Here is a 22191-nt window from a genome sequence, read left to right on the forward strand (position 1 = left end):
TTTCCCACTGCTAGAAGAAGTCCCCCTTATAAGAGAATCTAAATGCACCCATCTTTTTGTATTCCAGATGATTGTCTTTGGCGCGCTCAATCACATTACCCGTAGCCAAGCTATCGTCCAAATGGGAAGTCCTTTTTCATTTGAAGCAGTTCCCTCCTTTTAACTGGGATATTAATCAAAGGGGTTTAGAATGTCAGTGGAATTGATCAACTTAGTGCTACATTCAAAGGACACACTCACACAGGAAATACTGAGTTGTACTGTACATCAGAACCTTGGAAAAGGATGATTTTGTTGTTGAAAAATTGCTCTTGAATTCCTCCAATGATGGTCAGTGGTACATAAAAGACTACTAGGTAATAAGCAGAAAAATGCTCCCCCAGATAATGATAGTACCTTCAGCACATGACGAACATAGTCTTCAATGGATCATTTCTCAGTGTCTCTTAAACTTAATTGTGATTGGTCCTTTTTCAAGAAGCCATTTCAAATGGGATAGTATGCATTTTTATTGAGGCTCTATCCATTGATCCAGGTCTTTCTCATTTTTATTGAATTTCATAAAAAAGCAAATGTGGACTTTAGTTAATGTTAACAGTGCTTCATTTTTGGGCATCTAAAATGATTTTGCTCTAAAGTGCTGCATATGTTTACTTTGGATATTAGATAGAAGTGGATAACTGAGACATATGAGAATTTAAGAGCAAAACTGAATCAAACATACAGTTATATTGAGAACACACTTTCAGATAATCTGATGTCCCACTGCACATTAAGATTTTTCAGTGTTTTTCCATCATTGGGAGGTTGGTGAAAATAATCCAACTGGGATTTTAACGCTATAATGTCTGACATGAAAAATAACAGCTTTAACAACTGGAGCTGCCTTTCTGTTCTTTTTTCTAAATACCAACAGAAATACTACAATCAGCATCAAATCTGAAACAATCATTTTCTCATAGGCGGCTGTGTTCTTAGTTGATTTTGCAGAGAACAACTAAAGCTTTTTAAGAAGTTTGAACTAAAACCTGTTCTACAATAAGCTTTACCACCCACATGCCCACACACACTCTCATAAGCATATATTTGCGCACTTACACGCTCTCACACACATGCCATTGGCCTGACACACACACACACACACACACATGCACACACATTCAGAAATGAACACACACATTCTCTGGCATGCACACGGCACACGGATGTGCGTATGCGTGCATGCATGCACACACCCCTACACACACAGGCACATGAGAAACAAAAAGAACCAAAAGCAAATCCACCACATTCTGCATACCCCTGTGTACACACATACACACAGCGATTCCTTGGTATGTTTCTTTGTAGATTTATTAGACTTTGCCCATTGTCATTACATGAGTACGCACCAAAATAACAGATACTAGATGGAGCTAGGCAGCAGTGCCACATACATAAAAACGTACCCAGCAATGCGGCACAGCCGCCCGGCAGACCTGCTGCCCAGTCTAGACTCCATCTCACTCTGTGCATGAAACAGCAAAGTGAGCAGGACTTGCAGCCCTTGTTTAAACAGCTCCAGATTGTACATTTCTCAGGATATCCCAGATGGTCGAGTTAGCTTGTCTACGTAGTCCTACGCCCTCTGCTTTCTATACCCGTGCGAATGGCAAATTAAAAACTCAACAACTCTACCTCACAAATGCCAGTGCTTTTCGACATTAAACTTTTTTTTTCTTTTTTTTTCCTTTTTGGTTTGTTTTATAAATCTTTGGATGTGCAGTATTACCCATAAAATAACCATTTTCAAAACAGTCAAGAAAATAAAACAAAAGAACACATACAGTACACTGCTTTTTGCCATCTGAATGACAAGGTGACACCATTGTTTCCATTGGCAAATCCATTGTTTTGGTACCTGGCAGTGTTTAGAACACATATTGACGTGCCTGCTAGATACGCATGAAGAAGAATAAAAAACTCCTACTCCTCCATCATATCTAAGCATGAAAAAAATAAGGCTGTAACATAACACAGATTTTTTTTGCTTTTCCAAAACCTACTATATACAAATCTATATTTTCTACAAATGCATAAATTAAAGCAGTGATTAAGTAATACAAAAAAGGCAATTAAATTAAATTAAATTAAATCAAATCACAACACAGAACAGAGAAAAAGGGGGAAACATAAATGTATTATCACACAAGTTGGTTTTACCCTGTAAAAAAAGAATAGTCTACCATCATTAGAATATTGGAATAACACAATATCCTAATAGAAAAATGTCTGTTTCTCTCTGACCCTCCTGCAACCCACCACCGCGATCGTCACAACACCTCCGCCGCGACCGAAACAGAGCCGTCCTGCCAGACGTTCAAAATAAATAATTATAAAGCTTTTTCGAAAGTAACATTAACAATTACCAAACTAGTTAAGTTCTGCCTTAATCACATAGACTCTCTATACAACATAACCCTAAAGATTTATTACTATGAGGTATTCAGAGACATTGGTAAAAGAGATGCACGACCTGCCAGGTGGACACTTCTATAGATGACACAGACATGGGAACAGGCTGGGGGGGGGAGAGAAGGGAAGGGGAGGGGGGTGTGGGGGAGAAACAGCTTTGGTTTGTCAGTGAAAAAGTGGAAAAAAAGGAAATTCCTTTGGTATGTTTTCATTGCATGGTTGTACTGGCAAAAGCACCACGGTGAGAGAATTATTCCTTTTTCTTCAATAGTGGCCCTTTGAGAGGCTGAGGTATTCAAAGAGTAAAAGGTGAGATCAAAGAGGTCAACAGCGGTTTAACACTTTGGTTCAAGCAAGGCACTCGTCCTGTGAGTTTCACAAAGTTTGCAACATGTTTGCCTATAGCTTCTCTTAGTAGATTCCTAATGAAGAAAGGTTACACTGAGCAAAAAGGGGCGGAGTGAAGGAGAGGAGGGGAGAGGCCGGGCAGGAGGGCAGGAGGGACTTAGGGGAAAACAACTATCCACCACATCATTCATGTAGGCCGTGCAAGAAAAAATCTTTGGTAATCTTTGGTATCATCAATGTGATTAAAATCACAAATGGAAATCTAGTGAGGTAGCGTCTTTGGTTCATACAAAGAGTAGTAGATCTTTACACGTTTTGTTTTTTTTCCTTTCTTCGGTCTTTTCCATGTGGAAGCAGCTATTTCCAAACTTTTCTTCATTGTTGTAATACTAGTAGTTACCAAATATATATGAATTTTTAAAGCTAACCACACCACAAGAAACAACAAGGCCAGAAACGTGGTAACAATGTGGACTACCACCCAGTCAGCAGGCCTCTCAGTACTGAATGCACCATGACCTGGTCGGGGCAGGCTTTTGTAGTGCTTTCTTCCCAGTTGTGAAATGCATAGCTTCCATTCGTTCTTCCCGAGTGGCAGATTTGGCGAAAGACTGAAAAAGTGAACTCGAAATCCTACCGCGCTTTGGTTTCTGTTTGATTTCATTGCAGCTGGACTCCGATTCGCCCAGCTAACTTTGTGGAGACTGCAATCATGGATCAACCTAGCAGGCATTACACCCCTTTAGTAAAAGGCTCTGATGAGAGGACATAATGCACTTTTGAAATATTTACAAAACACAGCCATGCCGCATTGCGCTCCTGCGGCAATCACAGAGACACTGACAGTGTTTTTTTCTCAAAGCAGGGAGGAGGGAATATGGAGAATGGAATGGGGAAAGACATTAGGCTGTAAGCATGCTGATGTTTCCCACAGTGAGGGAGCACCACCTCGGTCCACTGGAAGATCCCCAAAGCAGATCCACACCTCTCTGGTCACCACCCTGGTTTTGCTCATTCTGATTTACTACTGTATCTGATTGGATGGCTCGAGAAGCAATATGGGTTTGTGTCTGGTTTTCGATTAGGTATTTTTTGGTAATCATCTCGTTTGCATGTAGTGCAGGTGGATAATTGGAAATCGGAGCAGAATGAAATGCTAGGAAAACAAGCATTTCAATTATGCGTTTCGGGCTCTGTGGCCTCAGTGGAACTCATGCCAGTTAAAGCTTATATGAGTATGTTTAAGGCGAGCTGCATGGCTCAAACAATAGACATTGAAGTCTTAAGATCAAGCTCTTGGACTAGGTACTTTGGTTTGTTTGTTAGAAGACATATTCATATTCATCTTAGTAAGCTTTATGTAACTCATCACTAAATTATATGAAATACTCAAATCATGCTTTGCTGTCACATCTAATCCTTACGTGATATACGTTAATATTAATATAATTCAAGTGTTCTTCGGGTGTGTCCAACAGTACTTTTGCTTAGTTGTTAATGAAACAGCATGACATAGCCAGAATCTGAGAGGTCCCTGACATGTATTGGAACAGTATTCAGGTCCTGACATAAGAAACCCCATGTGGAGAGGAAATGCTGGTTGATGAGATTCAATCTTTGGTTCTTAGCAGCTGGCATTTTTAAAGCATATGGTACAATGCTTTTTTTTTTAAAGCTTATGCAGTGCCGTTGCTCTCCCTGAAAAATATCAAGTATCCTAAATAACAGGAATAATAATATCACAACGTCACATGACACACTGCAGTAACACAGAAGGCGAAGCAAAAAAGTGAATGACTTCTTGCTTAATTTAAATGAACCTCTTTGGTTTTCTTGCAAACAGCTGACTGTCCCATGACAACAGTCTTGATCAATGTCTCAGAAGGTATTTGAGAATACATCTCTTGACCTATTTAGGAGTTACAGATCTCATTAAGTAATTTTGGAACATTATAGTATATGTTGCAACAATCTGACCCATCCAATATAAAGGCATTCCTCCATCCAGTATAAAGGCATAGAACTTAGGTTTGAAATGTAACAAGACAGTTGAACAGCCCATAATAGAATCCTTTGGCAGTCAGGATTACTTCCTTATTAATATTAGTTTTGTGGGTACTGATGGACAATTTGTGGATATGTCCAAACAGTTTTCACGACTTGCCCTTGTAACACTCAGCATCATCACCATCTATTTTTGAATTGTATCCAAAGTGGAAAATTTTAGAATGTAAAACAGTTTCTCCTCACTAATCTCAAGACACATTAGTTTGATAAATACCTTGATAGTAATGTAATAGTTTGTTCTTGTTTTGATGTCAATGTTGTTGAATATGCTGGATAAACAGTTATTGAAATGTATTTTTAGCTTTTACTACTGTCTCCACAATTATGCTAGCTTATTAGTTAGATCAAAAGGAAATTACAGAGCAATATGAACTAGGTCTATGCTAAGCAAAATGTTTAGGCAACACATTTCAGCTGGCTATATGTTGTCCAGTTGTAAATAAGAGTTGTCTGGGTAAAAAAAAAATTATTTTCATTGATGTGTTCCACCATTGCCATCCTCTATAAATGGCTTTGTCCTAATGATCTCAGTCTGATGTGTGCAGGTTATTATGCATATCAATCATTTTCCTCTGCCTCAATACCTGCAGGTTACTTACATTTCATGCTCATGTAAGAGCTGAGACCTACTTCTACAGTCTTGTTTTGAAGTTAAAATTTCAATTTCCTTCCTTTTTCCCATGATAGAGCTTTGTCAAAATAGAGTAGGATGAATATTATTGTAGTTAACATTTTCAATCTGATTAACTCCAATATATGGTAAAATTATTCTTTCAAATGCAAGGGGTCTTTAGCTCACTGTCATATTTTGTACTACCTGAAGTCTACTGTGAAGGAAGATAGTTTTCTTCTGTTTAATACCGTTTTAGCTAAGTGCATTGTTTTTATTCTGAGTTTTGGAGTTCTGAACTGGTTTAAGCATAAGACAACAGAATGCAGTTTTGCAAAATTGGCCATTTCTGTGTCTTGGAGCGAAACTGCCAAATCATTTCAATTAACAGTCACACATATTCATGTTTACATTTTGGAAAAAAGCTGCAAAAATACTCTTTGGAACCTCTACTATAAAATATAGCTTGTTTCTTCTTTGGTAATGCTACATAATCTGATGGGATTGTTGATGACTGTCAAAAGTATACGGGTATGATTTGTATGGTGTTATTTTTGGTTTACTGAATACTTCTCCAACAATTAGGAAGAAAGCACTACTGAGTTGGTGACATTCAAAATGACCTTCAGCCAGATTCAACTCTCGACTCTCAAAGCCTCTATCCTCCGGGTTCTTGACGGACGGCGGTCGAGTGAAATATTCCGGGCGAACCCGAACGACTCCGTGACACTCCAGTCATGCCTCTGCGCAATCTTCACACAGGGCCATCCTGTCGAATCTTCTGCCACTGGTCTCTGCACAGTGTTTTTTTTCTCCCAGTAACGTCATACACCTTTCATGGAACAGGAACATAGACGCAATGGCTAACCACTTGACATGACTACGCTGTAAACCTCCGATTATAACAACCAATCACACTGAGTGGTAATGACAGGGGTGAGGGAGGGAAAGGGGGGGGCGGGGGGGGAGAAGGTGGAAAGTTGAGGTCAAAAGGTGTACAACCAGTGAATTGGGAGTTTTTTGTAACTTTTTTCTCTTTTTTTCTTTTTTGCAAAAGGTTCGTCTTAAATGTGTCGCAGAACAAAGTCTTTAACGCAGGTGAAAGAAGTCTTTGGTTTTCTTTGGATACTATAAATATCAGTGTTGTTGTATTTTTTTTCTCTCTCAAACAGGTTTTTTTAAGGATAAAACTGCTGTCTAGAGGTCTTTGTCTTTGTTTGGTTTCTTTGTATTTTCTACTTTAAAGCTTTTCCACCGAGGTTTTCAGTCTGCAGCCTTAACTCCCTCACGCTTTGGTACAAGTGCTTGATGAGGATGAGGAGTTGGTAGAGTTGGAGCTCCCGTCGTCCAGCCACTTGTCCAGACTCCGCCTCCGGGCGTTCATGAAGAAGTTGCTGACGGTGGTGAGCTCCAGACCCAGCTGCTGCGAGATGGTGACCTGCAATTCTTTGGACGGACGCTTGTTCTCCTTGAATATTGCATGCAGAGTCCGGCGCTGGACGTCGGTGAAGACCAGCCGCGGCTTCTTGCTGATGTTCCCTCGGTCTCCCTTGCCGTGCTCCTGCTCCTTTCTCTTGCATGCTGTGGGATGCGGGGGACAAGGAGGAAAGACAAAGGACGTTAGCTGTCGAACACACATGGACCTGATTAGTTGTTTCAGATACGCACAAGAACACGGGAACATACAGCTATATGATGGGAAATATTTTAAACATGGCCTACAATGGGTGGCGGTAACCAGTATAGTAATAGTTAAAGAACTTTTTGTGACCAGAGGGTTATCAGTTTCAATCCAGTGGGACAATGCTGTCACACCAGTATACTTAAATCCAAATAAGTTAATGAAACAGACTGTATAATAACTGATATGCAAAGCAATATTAGGTAGAACAACTAGCCTGAATAGTCAATATTAAGCTTATTTCAATATAGATGTGTAAAAGATGCATAGTCCAAACAAACTCTTAGAAAAAAGACAGAAAGGATAGCTCAGTCTCTGAGAACTGTAGCAGCATATGCTGACATCATTTAAAACCAGGAACCTGTCTTTCCAGTGATTCTCCTCGTTTCGGCAGCTGCAAAGTCAAACTGTTAACTGATTGTGACAAACAGGAAAAGTGATCAAAAACAGGGAATGCAATAATAAAATCATAGCTGTGAGCACCCTGGATAAGCATCTTTGGTCTGTCTAATGTCCTACCCTCCTGTTGCTGTGCCCATTGGTGTAGTTTTGAAGGGAGACGCATGGGCCAGAGGTTAATTGGACTGTGAAGTAAGGGGGCTGGGTTATCGCAGAAAGAGAAATCCTGATTATCTTTTCTTTAGTTAGGTCATGCTGGAGTGCATAACTGACTATATGTCCAAACTGTCCACAGTTTGCCTCCACATGGCCAGGTTCATGCTTGTGATAGTGGATTAATTTAGCTGTGCCTCTCCCCATATGGGTTAGTCAGCAAATGGCACAAAATACATCTTTTTAAGAAACTGCCATCTGGACCAGCAATCAGCTACAGGGAAGCCAGTAGCTAACTAGAAAAAAAAAACAGAGAAAAAGCGCAGAGTATGCTATTCACAAACGGCAAACTTGTCTTAAGTAATCCATCAAAAACAATTAAGAAGTAAATCATCAGAGAGTATGGCTAGCTACCTAACAAGCTACATAGGCTTGACATTCAACAGGAACACAGTTACAGCTACAACCATATCTATCTAACTTACAATAGTTAATTCAGCTTCTTCCTTATACAATGCTGCAATGAAAAGAAAACTCAGGACTGAATCTGGGTTGATGGTTTTATTTACTGCATTTGCAAACGAACAATGAGGTGAGTGGCTGTTAACATTCAAAGAACAGTGCAAAATATTATGTAAATATTTATAACATGAACAGTTATATTAGAATGCTTGTGAATGAAAACAATAGACCAGCATACGGACGAAGAATTTTACTAACATCGAAACATTAGTAATGGTATGCTTGCTGGCCAATGTGGTACAACTATAAACTTAAAGACGGGACAAAACAAACCAAGGGGGACTGGGAAAATGTATTTAAAAATATTAGTGCTAATATCTACTAAAATTAATAATAAGCAACAACTAAAACATCCGAAATACCAATGGGCAGTTATGTCCCAGTTGCCACTGTTTAGCTACAGCTTCCACAGTACACACTTTTACAGTACAAACTATGTAACCGTTAAATTTGCTGTGGCGGGTAAGATAAAAACTGAATAAATAAAAAACACCTTTTGCGTTTTCGTTACCATTTTTTTTTTTTTTTTGGTCTGAACAGGTGTTTCTTGACAAAGACACACCTAAATTTGGCTTAAAGCAAAAGCCTATTTGATAATAAGTCTTAAGCAATTAAACTAACAATAAATTCTATTTTTGTATATTTTCGATTCATGTTTTCACTGGGTAAATCGTCTATGTGGTGAGCTTCCTGAACAAATTCGTAAAAAGAGCTATCCGTGGTACTGAAAATATTTTAAAAAACTGATTACTGCTGTTATTTTTGTGTTATGAATAAAGGTTAAATAGTGAGGGGACAAGAAATACGCAAATAGATACAATATTCGTACTACGTCACAGAAATGACAAGAATCTCTTGTCTTCATAAATAAACGAATGTTACATATTTCGATATTTGTTTTTCTCGAGCAAATCCATCACTACTACGACGCTGCCACCAGGTGGCAGGCATGTACTACAAAGTGCATGTCCATGCAGCCTTGCTCTTTGTGGACAGACTGCTAGTATTATCAGTGCCCCTTTACTACGGCACTAAATAATTTACAGACATGTCGGCAGTCGAGCAAAAACATCTATTAACATACTTTCATTATCTTTTTCACTTGACTTTTGACTGTGAGTATTCACTGAAAAAGCAATGCCCAGAAATCAAATTAGCAACACATAGCTGCGACCGAGAAAATAGGCAATGCAGAGCTATTTCTAAAATCTTCAGAATGACCAGTAAACAATTACACAAGCCATTTAAAACAGCAACAGATAACAACCACTGAAAAGGAAATACCAGTAAATCAGAGTCCGTCATGTGTATATTACGGTAAACACGTCTCACCCCATTGTTTGTGCTCCGCATAAAAGGCTAGCGTGCCAAAAATGTGACTATATAGGTCTTACATAATTACACTGAATAAATATCTCAGCTAAAAAAATATCCATAACAGTAGTAGAATTTTGTTCAACGTAGCATTACGGTTTCCATAGTTATTCATGGTATTGTGGTTAAAAAAGAGGAAAATCTTGCTGTTTTCTACGTTGTTTTTTGCAGCACGATAACACCTAGTTCATGTCATAATATTTTATGCACAGTGTCTCGGCACTTTTGCAAATTTGGCGTGTGGTTGTCGCGATTCGAAGCGGCGCACGAAACAGTCATTAAAGAAATATTACACGAGCTGTTTGAAAACACCCCGTACGAATGTCTCCAGTTTGGATAAATATTAACAAAAAAGCAAATGAGGTTCTGTATCAGCTGTTATAAATCAAACGGCCCACAAGGCCACACTGACAACACAAGCGCCAGGCACCTTGCAGGTGGGATATTTTCCCAGAGATCAGGTTGAAATAACAGCCAACCCGGTATCGCACCTTTATCGTCCTCTGTCAAATAGAGCTGATCAGATGGTCACTGTTTGCCCGCTAAATCATTATACAGACACAAGATAACTTCACACATACAATGTGTTACTATAGCCACACATTTCACAACCGAGCTTCGGAACTTACATCAAATAGGGTATGCAAAACTGGTTTGTGTGTTTGACGTGTGCGCCTATATATGTTAACATTGCGTGAGTATGTGTCAAATTTACATCAATTAGGACTGTTAGACCTTGTAGCCTACAACAAGCTAAAAATGGTTCCGCCAACTCCTGTAAGAATTACAGTGTAGCCTACGTTTTCATACTCCAAGGAGCGAATATCTTTCAGCAAAAAATGTCTTTTGAAATGTTTTTATTCTACAACCTATTCTTACTTCTGTAGTATGTATTAAATTACTGTACCTATAATGTACAGCAATTACACACTCATGTAATTTTAAAATTGTTTGCTAAGACAAATGTCAAAAGTTTAAAGCAAAACAGCGTTAACAACTAAACACCCTGAGACGCAAAGGAGAAACGCCGTATGATAATTCACTTCTTTTCACTCCATTTAAGCGTTGTTAAAAGTTTAATTTCAGTTTTAGCAATATTCAATGTCACATTTCTTAAAGAAGTCGCTGTCGCTCCCATTAAGATATTGCAAATTTACAAATTGAAAGGCGGCTAAAACAGGCACGTATTGACACACGGAATCTATAGTTTTCGTTACTTGATATGAATGAAGTAGAAGTTGAAATTTAAATCGTTTTTATATTAAACATATTCAAAAATTATAGTAATTGTAATAATTATGTAATATTTAGTACTTAAAGAATGTCACAAATATCAATTTCACGTAAGCTATATGTATTAATTAGTGCATCAATAGGCTGTTACATGTTACATACGTACATCCTACCATACAAACAGGTAACAATAAATTAGATTGAAGCCGAAAGGTCACCGTGAGAGAACACACGTGCAATTAGCAACTCAGTTTATTCGAACATAGAGCTCGGAAAGTGTCAAGACCTCGATGTTCGTTTAATGTATCCATCATTTTTCTCTGTTTGCCAGGGCCTCTGTGTAATGTTCGTGGTATGGGGAACCCCCACGGGACAACAGCATTGACCAAATACAAGAAGGAAATACAATTTATAAAACATTACGATCTCCGCATACATCAGTGAAATGCACGGAATTAAAAAAAATAAGTTTTTAAATTTTACATTTTAAGAAAGAAAGAAAAAAAAAACTTTACATTCTGTGGGAAGACAGCGAAACATTCCAAAGGGAGGTACAAAAAAAGAGAAAAGGCCAAATTTAAATAATCGATACTAATTTTATTTTTCTGTTCTCTGTAGTCCTACTACGTTCCTCCTGAACCTTGTGTAACTGATCAATAAAAACTTACACGTCCACTCCTTACAACAATCCAATGTTGTTTCATTCTGAATGTGGTGCTCATCTAAATTCATTTTTCGAATTAAAAAATCGTCGTTATCGTGGAATGTCCAGGTGCGACAGAGGTTTCTGGATATGTCGAATATGCAGTATATAAAGGAGTAATAATGAAATATTCATATTCAGTTGTTTTAAATATGAAAGGTATGTTGTTTTCTGAATTCATCGTCTGTTAAATTAGATTCGGTTTAGAAATTCGAGTGCCATCGACACTGTTGTGTTTTAAAAACAATTGTAATCATATTTAGATTAGAATGAAGACATTTACTAAATACAACCTGCGTAGTATTTCCCAAAACACGGGCCATTGTTGAAATAATCGTTAAAAACAAAGCGAGTACAAATGACAAACCACATGAATTATTTTCAACTATAGTATATTTTTAAATATGTGACCTTGTTTTCTTTCTCTTTTAAACAGTGCGGCAGTAGTTTTAGTATGACAGCTTGTAAATTCAGAAAACTAGGAGAGGAATCGCCAACATATTCTGATTCAAGTGTCTGTTTCACTATCGATTTATGCAAATAATTGAAGACTCAAACAAATTGTTGTAAAATTTTCCTAGGATCGAAGGCCACGAAACTGGACTTTACAACGGGAGTTTTCTGTCTGTCTGTTTGATTCACCATCTAAATGACGGTTCTCCTTGAAAATATCCCTCTGAATTTTCGGCATTATTTCGTATACAATGACTTTTCAAAGGTCTGTGTGGAACAAAAATAGCAACACTGTCATATACTACGCCGTTCACAGTGGATATAAAATAACCAAAAACTCTTCTTACCTTTACAATTTACATTGTACGCAAACACACACACACACACACACACACACACACACACACACACACACACACAGACAGTAACAGTAACAGATGGTTAGACTGAGATAAACAACTTTAAATGATCAATTGAGATTTACAGTCGAAAGTGTTATTGAACATACTCGTTGGAGAGTGGGAAATCGACGAACAAAACGACGTACAAATTTTGTTTTTAAGAAAATATTTCCAACGCTTTTTGTGCACTTGAAGGAGAATGGCTCTCCGCGTCTGCCGGTGAAACGGATCAGTGCCCCTGTCTCGCGCTGGGATTGACTCTCTCCTTCTCCAGGGACAAATTAATGGAGACCCATCAGTTAATTAACAAAACCTCACTCAATGCCACGTCACTGAATCCTAACGTATCTTGTGCACAAGCAAAGCAACACAAAATGCAAAATGAACTAAACGAAATAACTATCGATCAGATACAAAATTCGGGCTTAGGCCAAAATACCGCACAAAACACGGTGTTTAGCAGATATGTGCTGCAGTAGACCCAGCTACCGCATACACCCCCCGACAGGACCCCCGCCTGTTTCAGCGCACTAGCATGTGTAAATGTGAACAACCAGTCTTATAGTGATGGCTACCATAAATACGAATGGAACACCTTGTCCCTTTTAAGAATTGAGATTAAGCAGAATAAAATAACACGGAAAGTAAGGGTTAAATTGACAATTAAACGGAAAATCCCCGCCCTGGCTTCTTTCATACACTGTCATATCGAGACAATGGGGCAGTAGCCATCCCAAGAGAACATCGCCACATATCACACCTACGAGTCCGGAATACAATGTTTACATCTGAGATGTAATTTATACCCGGCGAAACGGTGACACCATCCGCACAGAAAATTGTTCATAATAAGGTATTCAAGTTAAATAAAAAGCAAATCACAACGTATCTGGACCACCTAAATGTACACAACAAACCCATTCCTAACGATTTATAGCTGCAGTATCACTTTACAAAGAACCCATGGGTCGATATTTTGATCTGAAAACACAACCACTGGCTTTTGAAGAACAGTAGCACCACAAATGAGAGGGGGAAAGGCTACACACACGACACAACACAACACGACACTGAAAACCTATATTTGGGCGCGAGGACGCAAGGTAAGGGTCCCTTTATTGAATATATTGTTTTCAGATTTGAAATTGCGCAGCGCCGTGGTAGCAACATGCCATCGTCTTAATCAGTGACCTACATATCAAAATAGACTAAACTGCCCAAACAATGAACACTTCAACACTATATAGAAGATTAAAAAGTAAATTGAGAATTAAAAATAGTGCGATTACCGATTGTTCGCTCACCTGCGAGCCTGAGAGCGGACATCCTTTGGAATTCAGGCTCCTGCAGCCATTTCCACATTCTCCGGAAAGTCTCGCGGCCGGACTTCAGTTTGCTCCAGGGTTTGGGGTTCCTTAACAGATCAGATAGGGTCCCTTGCGATCGGCACAGCACCCTCTGGGCGAAGATGGCCTGGGGGATGCTGTACCTTTTCAGCTCAGTTGTGATCCTCTGGGCTACTTCTTTGGTATTGACTTCTTCCATTTGCCCTGAATTGCCTCCATTGTTGACCTGCGATCCCGGCACTGACGATGGGTTTTGTTCTCTGGGGGAGCCCAGAACCTGACCGTGGCCCTGGGCGTTCAAGTGGGCATGAGGGTGATGGTGAATCCCGTTGATTTGCACCATGCCCGCTGAGGAGGCGGCCATATGTTGATCCCCATGCCTGGCCAGCATGGCAGGGTGGTGAGCTTCAAATCCATTGGGAGTTAGCATTTTCTCCGTCGGCATAGCGGCACCAGGGTGTGCGTAAGGCGGCAGCCCCTGCTGGGAGTTGTGTATGCCACCCAGCCCGGATCCTGACAAGGGGGACAGGCTTTGTCCCATACCGGTAACATCCTTGTGGTACGGAGCGTAGAGATTGTTCATGGACGCCAGACCCCGTTCGTCCCTCATGAGGGTGAAGCTGCCGCTCACGTTGCCCGGGATCCGCTGGTGAGGGTGGTGGTGGTGATGGTGGTGGTGGTGGTGATGATGGGGAAACTTGTCCGAGACCGTCGAGATGGGAGGTAGCGGTTGCAGGGGGGTGAGCGTGGTGTAGGTGCTGCTCATACTCATTCCGGGGGGAGCCTCGCAAGCCATGGTCATAGCCTGGTGCAGGTGGCCAGCAAGACCGTGATCCGGGGGTCGATGCTGATGATAGTCGCCGCTGTCTAGGATTGATGCCATGCCCATTGAGCGCGCGTGGGCTGACAAGTGGTTACTGCGATGGGTCACCGTGCTTCTGTGATGAGGGCTGTTGCTGCCCATCAGGTCAGCCGTGGCGGGCACCTGCTCATGGTTCACTCCGTGCAGATCGCCAATATTCTCCATCGACAACTGAGCATTCATTATACGTGCAATCTTGTGGACAAAACATCTATCTGATCTGCCTGGGAAAAGTCCAAAAAAAGTCTTCACATTAGACAAGCGAAATTTCTTGTTTCCTTTTTTGTTGTTTAGTTTTTTTTTTAAGTTGACGTTTTTTATGGTGTTTTTGTAATTATTCAGACGCTGGTTTTCTCTTTGTTTCTCTTTAAATACGTTTTTATTTATTTTTAATCCTTGTTGGTATTAATTTAAGCCCCCCCTTCTTTTACCAGAGCATCAGCAGCCGTGGTCGCAGTCTGGTTGTATCCCTCCATCTCAAGCCATGTCTCGTGCTGTTTCGATTTCTTTGACCACAGCTCCGCTGCTGCGGCTCCAACTGAAGAATCATGCGCACTGGGTACTTTGCGTCCCCTCCCACAACACACACACGCAGGGCCACATGCCGCTCCTCTGCTCTGACGTCAGCGATAAAGGAAGTTGCAGCTAAGATATTAGATGGAACCAGCTATCTGTCTCTTGGTATACTGAGTTTATTTAGGCAGAACGCCCCCTTGCTTTGAGTTCTGTGAAGCAACAACAGCTAACTATGAGATTATTTGCTATAAAGAAAATAATGAAACATTACTCTGAGTTAGTGAGAGGACAGGTTGAAATGATTCAGTACACTTATTAAGCTGATTGAGTATGTATAATCAGTGAATAGATTCAATTGTTTTCATGAGCTTCCTTAATGTGTGTGTGTGTGTGTGTGTGTGTGTGTGTGTGTGTGTGTGTGTGTGGGTGGGTGGGTGCGCGCGCGCGCTGTGTGTTTGGTAGAGTGTGTGTGTGTGTGTATTTGTGTATGTGTGTTTTAATGTATTCACTTCCGGGTTCCCTATTTGCTTTAAGTCAGTAAAAGAGGGGCGGAGAAGAATCTCTGCTTCTCATTTACCCAACCAGAGCCTGGACGATTTAGTGCAAATTGAGCAAGGCTAGACTCCTGACAGTCACTGATTTAACCACAGTGATTCCTATTTCAGTCCTATCTGTATTGAACACATTTATGTAATTAGCTTTGATATGCAATGTCCAAGACTACCAATGTGTTAACACTAGATTATTTGAATGTAATGAATTATCTGTCAACTCTCTAGGACTTATCCAACTTCACCCAAACGCAACCCATTACGTGGGAACTAGTTTATAATAATAAAATATCTCTTCGAAGACGACATCTTTTTTCTTCGTGGAGTCAGACTTGTCGTACACATGACTTCATTTTCTTGGAAAGGACGCTGTTTTCATCGTTTGAAAGAAGGTATTTCTGTTCTTTTGTAAAGAGCAGAAATCCCGGACAGATGTGTCTATTGTTCAACCATTAAGAATAACGAACCAAGCCAGTCAAGGAGTATCCCCTCACCCGCGCAGGATCCGCGTGAGATACAGAATTATGACACAGCACATTATCCTCTGTGAGTGATTTTCAACAGATCCGAAGAGACTTCCTAAAATTGATCATTAACTTGAATATAAAACCGTCTGCAAAAACAGAGACCCGGTCAATCAAATACTGTAATCAGCATGTAGGGATGATGGTGGAGGTGCTTCTCCTGGTGAGAATGTCTCAGTGTCGCAGCGTTATATGCTGTGTGGTCAGTCGAACTACAGAGCAAACATTTTCCTTTTACTTTTGGAAGAAGAGGCCTTACGTTTATTCCACTGTATTCGCAACCCAAAATATCAATACTATAGTGAATAGTTGTAACCACACGAACCAAACTGGCAACTATCACATTATAAAACACATTATCTCCGATGATATTTGCAATAGATTCTAATAATATTGCCCATATATTGAATGTATTTTAAAACGCAGTGATAAACACTCTGTATTTGCTATTGGTTTTTATTTGTTTTATTTACTTCGAAATCATGGGGGTATTACAAACAGCAACAGGGGTTATACAAAATGAAAATTAACCTTGAAAAAAGAAAACAAAAATAAAATAACTAAAAGAGACACGCGCATTGAAAATATTAACAATTCAAATGCCATGAAAGCTTTTGCAACGAAAAAGAATAGACATGCAAGAAAACCTGTCACCTGTTGAGAGAGTGAACGTTTGTGCTTTATAATTTGGAGTTTTTTTTTTAATTTCATGTAAGGCCCTCGGTTAAAAATCACATTCTTTCTCAACACCATCAGGAAATTCAGCATAATTCATTCTAAGACTTAAGTTACAGGGAGATGTGACCTCCAGCAGTCATTCTCCGGTCCATTGTTCGAACATCAAGCAAATTTGGTAACTTTTGATGACGTTCGGGAGACGGTTTGTGCTCCGGAGAAGGCGTCCTCCTCTGCCCCCCTGCACCGCTGACAGCTTGCAGTGGTCAGTGCTTGCAGCCTCCTTCACTGAATAGGGAACATGTCAAAGGTGACGCTTCCAGACTCCAAAAGCTAACAGCTGCCGAGGGAGCAGATTAACTTTTCTTCAAGACTTTTCCCTGTATAGTTTCTTGGGGACCTGCTCGATGACAAAACACAAATACATCTGTCAGGGTCAAGAAGAATGAAATTCGGTTTAGGGAGTTAAAAAAGTTAAATAGTCACTAATGAGAAATTAATGTCGATGGTCCGAGGAGGCTGACGCTGACAATAAACTCAAATGACCATTAGCAGGAAACGTGTTTTAATTAGACACAGCACACACACACACACAAAAAGAAAAAACACATAAGGGGCTTGAAGGCGTAGGCTGAAATAAATATTCTTACAGGAAGCTTTAATTATAATACAACGGAGGTTATGAATTGAAAGGAAAAAGAATGTATACAGCACATACAGCAACTTCTTGTTCAGTCAAACGTCAGGTTTCTTTTGTGCTGTATGTTGTACATTGTGAATGGCATTCACTCAAGATAGTTAAATCTGTATATGTAAAAATGTATAATCTGAATATGTAATTCACAATAGATTTATGTCAATGCGTACTATCCCATAGGTTACAATGACATAATTCCAACAAAATTATGTATACATCTTTTTTGACAATAAGGTAATTGAGTAATAAAATTCAAGTTACAGTAGCCTACTTAAGTGCATCTGTTCACATTCTCATAGTGGTCGATATTTTTCATTCGCACTCGTGTCACTGCGACTTCTGTGACTTGCAGGAAAAAGGGGCTGAGAGGGGGGCTTTTTGTTAGGACCCGTTCATGCGTCTCTGATTTATGTTAGTGTGTTAGATGCATCGTTTATGCCATGTATTTTGTACCCGGATTTTAGTATTTGAGCATCATTTGGTTCTAAAACAACGATCAATACGGAGAGAATTAATAATTGTATGGATAAAAATATGTAAATACAGATAATATCAATACAAGGACAATGCACCCTGAGCTCTCTTCTGCCACCCCCCCCCCCCCCCCCCAACCCAGCGCGGAAAAGTTCAGTGCAGTTTGTGAACTGTTTGTAAAAAATCACAAAGTCAATGTTTTTTCTTGTGCTGTAATCAGTATTTAGGATGTTGGTTTTCCTAACATTCTAAATATATGTCTTCAAACACCGAACAAAATTTATTTTCTGTGCTGTAAAATGGGAATACGGTCAAAACTTCTTACAATGTGCTTCAGCCCCAAAACACAGGTCAATGTGCAATTTGTGGAACAGCCTATATTGATTAAAGTTCAATTATGCACACAGCCGCTCTATCCATTGTTTTATCGAGAACAAAAGTATATATGCAGTGCGCTGCCACGTTTACTTAAACAATTGAACTAAGCGTGTCATGTACATGAGTTAATTAAGAGCAGTATTTTCTTAAAGACTTTGGTTTTTCTTTTATATATATTGCCTGGCGACAATCCTGGTAAAAGGTAAGCATCACGGGATGCCTCTGAGTTTTATTTGATCAAAGGATTAAAGAGAGGTAAGAAATTAAAATACTGAATTCAAAAGGCTTTCCAAATAATTACACATGCGAAACAAGTTTCTGCGAACTCAATGCAAAGAAAAGCACAATGTAATAAAGTCTGATCTTCTCAGAAATATGCAGTACAATTAGAAGGCGTAAAACTGTAGTTTGTAATCCCATAAAAATCCTGGCAAAGTCAGATATTTGATGCGCGGGCAACCCAAGAGCCATTTGAGTGATGGAAAAATTTAATAACATTGAGAAATTTATGAACAAATGTGATGCACGCTACAGTATCATAAAATTTGTGTCAATGCACTGCAGTAGAAGATGAATTTAGTTAATCTTCAAAAATAGACAACAGTGCCGTGTTTTACATGAAAACAATCATTATTCGCTGAATAAAAAAGCCAAATTGAGTTAGTTTAAGTGATTTAGATTTAGTACAACTTAAAAAACTCAACCCAAAAGCAAATTGCCACTTGAATCCAACTTTTCTGCACCTATTGAGATTGATTATTTTGACCGAGTGACCACTTGTTGTGTTGTCACGATTATTCCAATTCTCTCCTGTTGATCCGTGTTTCGACCGTGAATTGCAATCAAGTTGGTCCATGGAGCCGAAAATATTGCCTTTGGAGTCCTTAACGACTTTTATCGCTATAAATTCACGTGGCTCTAGTGCAATGATATCGCTCCTCATGTATTTTGGGCATGATATTGAATGTAGTGATGATCACTATTTACTGCACCACTCAGAGTCTTAATTGACCGGAGTTGTATCTGGATAGTGATCAGATAAATTGAGACACTACTCAATACCGTGCAAGACAAAAGTTAGCAAAAGTCAAACTCGAATTAAAGAAAAAGCAACAACAAGCAAGTTCTTGCACACATGATGGCATAAAAGTTTCCATGGAATTACACAGAATATAAATGTATATGCCAGGCTACCTGTCCTATAAATAGCTGTCAAAACAGAGTGTCAGTATTTATACAACCCAAATCTTTGAACAACGGGGTATGGAAACAAGGTCCGTGTTATTCAGCTCCCGATGTCTGCTTGCCTGGCATTGGTATATAAAAACCAGCCACTGGGAGTATTAATTATTCACACGGTGCTGCCTTTCTACTTTTCAAAGATATTATTAATTGGGCGCCTCTGGTCTTTTGCTGGGAGCTCTATAGAGTCACTTGTAGCTTTAAATATGAATTAAAAGCAAATCCGGGCTACTGTAATGTGAAAATTATTCCATGTCTTGTATGGCAGAGATAAATAGCAGTGTGGATCAATACTTTCAGTCTCTTCAGCAAACGAAAAAGTTATTCATAGCTCGTGTTAATGGTCTTAATAGCAGAAAGTACACAATACGGAGTATTTGTCATTAAAGATGTTCAAAACATTTAACAGATAGATGGTGTTCTCCTCTTTTTAAAGTAGAGTACCCCGTTAGTACTTTTACTAACTAGTTAGTACTTCATGCATGCCTTAGCGGCTTTAAAAATTATGTAATGATATTCAGAATGACTGAAGCAACGACACGTTTTTCATAAACATATTTAACATGATATTACTTGTTAACATGTAGCATGATAACACATATCGCATGTTAACATGTAATATCTTAAGCGTGCATTTTTATTATTCCATACATTATTTTACCTGATTGGGCCAAATTCAGTCTAATCCCGATGTCTTTTGTCCTTAACTTTCGAAGGTAATGAAAGGGACTTTTATTTTTTCGATATGCAACATCACCAGCTCAACGGTGCTTATGTAAGAATCGATAAAAAGAGCGTTTGCTTACATTTGTCGCTCAAAGTTAGGGACAAAGCGCATTGCGATTCAATTGAATTTAGCTTTATGTCTTTGCCTTTGTAAAAGGCAAAGGATTCATTTTCATTTAATCGATATATGTTTGACTTTGACTTGATTAGAAAGAATTAAATCTCTGATTTGATAGAAAGATCAATATGCCTTGCAGCCCATATGTGCTACAAATACTCGTAATATGTGTATAATTTATTCAGTACAAGTACAAATGAACTCAATCAAAACTTTCACGTAGCTTTATTTTAGTAAAAAGCAGGGTTTAAATGCTTACATCCTGTTTTTATTTTTAGTGTTTGTTGGATTCATAACCTACGAAATAATCGTTCATAAAACAAATTAAAATGCTATATTTCCAATATATTGAATTATATATTTCGGATATATGCGATATGTCTTATTAAAGTTTACTGGAAGTATGTTCATTGTAGAGATATCCAGAAATGTGGCAATTTGCTTTTGATCAAAACTTTATCGATTCTCTATTGATGCTCATACGGGTATTGGGGCTTTTATTATTGGGGGTTTACTGATTGATGATTCAATTTAAACCAGTAAACTGCCCAAGTGTTCTCATAATGTGCAATGGAGTTTTCTTAGTTCTAAAATGAAATGGGATTTAATATTTTGAGCTAATGCTCGACTCCGATGTATAGAATTCCCATAATCGTGCAGGAAAGAGGCTCATACGTGTTCATTTTACATGAAATTCGCGTTAACGCGCAACGGATATGTCATCAGTCTGCATTGTGTGATGCAAAACATCAACACTGGAAAATAATGCAGTATGGTATACTTTCTGTATTAATTCGTGTCTTCAAATACAAGTTATTTATTTTGCAATTGTTCGTAATATGCTGTTCAATTTCTTACCTTTTGTTTCGGAGTCTTATATTATGAGATATTCTAAATTTATTTATTAAAAAATCAAACTCAACAAAATACAAAACACTGGGATCCTGCAAATGGAGCTCGTTCAACGATTTTATTCAGTAGACCTTAAAATGATGTAGATCCATGTACAACTAGCAATCCTATATTTTTCAAAGGCCCATGGGCCAGAACAATCATTGCTTGGAACATTATCGACTTCAACAGCCACCGACACGCAGGGTTCAACTAGTCCAACTTTTAATATATTCATTTCATTAGGGTTATTCAGCCTCGAGACAAAAAGTAGTCTACACCATGGCAAAATGTAATAATCTTAAAACCTAAATAGCGTATAGGAGTTTATAACACGTGCAGTGCTATTCAGTGCTAGGCCACTGCAAGACTGGACATTACAAAAGTTTTTACTCATACCGAGGACTATACCCTATACGGGTAGAGGCTGGACAAATGAATTAATCCGTTACTCATGGTCTGTTGGCCCAGTTTATGTAACAAAGCTTGTGATTTTTAATTACACTCGGGAAGCTATCTTGCAGTAAAAATGTTTCAGTAAAATGTTTCAGAACATGTTATTGGAATCTGTTATTGCAATCAGATTCTGCATAAAATCATTGTAAAGGGACTGCATCTATTCTTCTACCCTGACAAATAATGCATTTCAATAACATTAATATCAGTTTCCGATATTATTACTTATATGGTATTTCATATTTTACAGATATTTACAGACAAAAAAGTTTTGTCACACTGTATTCATGAAAATCACTTTCACTCGATTGTAAAAAGACGCAATAATTCCGTGCTG

At 38.8% G+C, this 22191-nt stretch overlaps 1 protein-coding gene across 2 annotated transcripts; it reads right to left on the reverse strand.

Moving 5' to 3' along the window:
• Window positions 1-4865: 4865 nt before the first annotated feature.
• Window positions 4866-14931, reverse strand: LOC118787661 (hepatocyte nuclear factor 6-like). Of its 2 annotated transcripts, none has more exons than XM_036543209.1 (2): window positions 13703-14931; window positions 4866-7060 (listed from the first exon to the last, which is right to left on the reverse strand). In XM_036543209.1, the coding sequence occupies exons 1-2, from the start codon at window positions 14787-14789 to the stop codon at window positions 6765-6767; spliced, it is 1383 nt and encodes a 460-aa protein (XP_036399102.1). In that variant the 5' UTR covers window positions 14790-14931; the 3' UTR covers window positions 4866-6764. The 2 variants fall into 2 exon arrangements, with proteins under 2 accessions (XP_036399102.1, XP_036399101.1); XM_036543208.1 differs by having other exon boundaries at window positions 13688-14931.
• Between the last annotated feature and the right edge of the window lie 7260 nt (window positions 14932-22191).

Source organism: Megalops cyprinoides, chromosome 13 (assembly GCF_013368585.1).
Source record: "Megalops cyprinoides isolate fMegCyp1 chromosome 13, fMegCyp1.pri, whole genome shotgun sequence".
Lineage (NCBI taxonomy): Eukaryota > Metazoa > Chordata > Actinopteri > Elopiformes > Megalopidae > Megalops > Megalops cyprinoides.

What these genes read in the sequence shown, in the direction of transcription:
- LOC118787661 (XM_036543208.1), bottom strand. Translation starts at nt 14,789, where the DNA reads ATGAATGCTCAGTTGTCGATGGAGAATATTGGCGATCTGCACGGAGTG. An exon ending in CGCAGGTGAGCGAACAATCG is followed by an intron (nt 7,061 to 13,687) that starts GTAATCGCACTA and finishes CGCATCCCACAG; the next exon opens with CATGCAAGAGAAAGGAGCAG.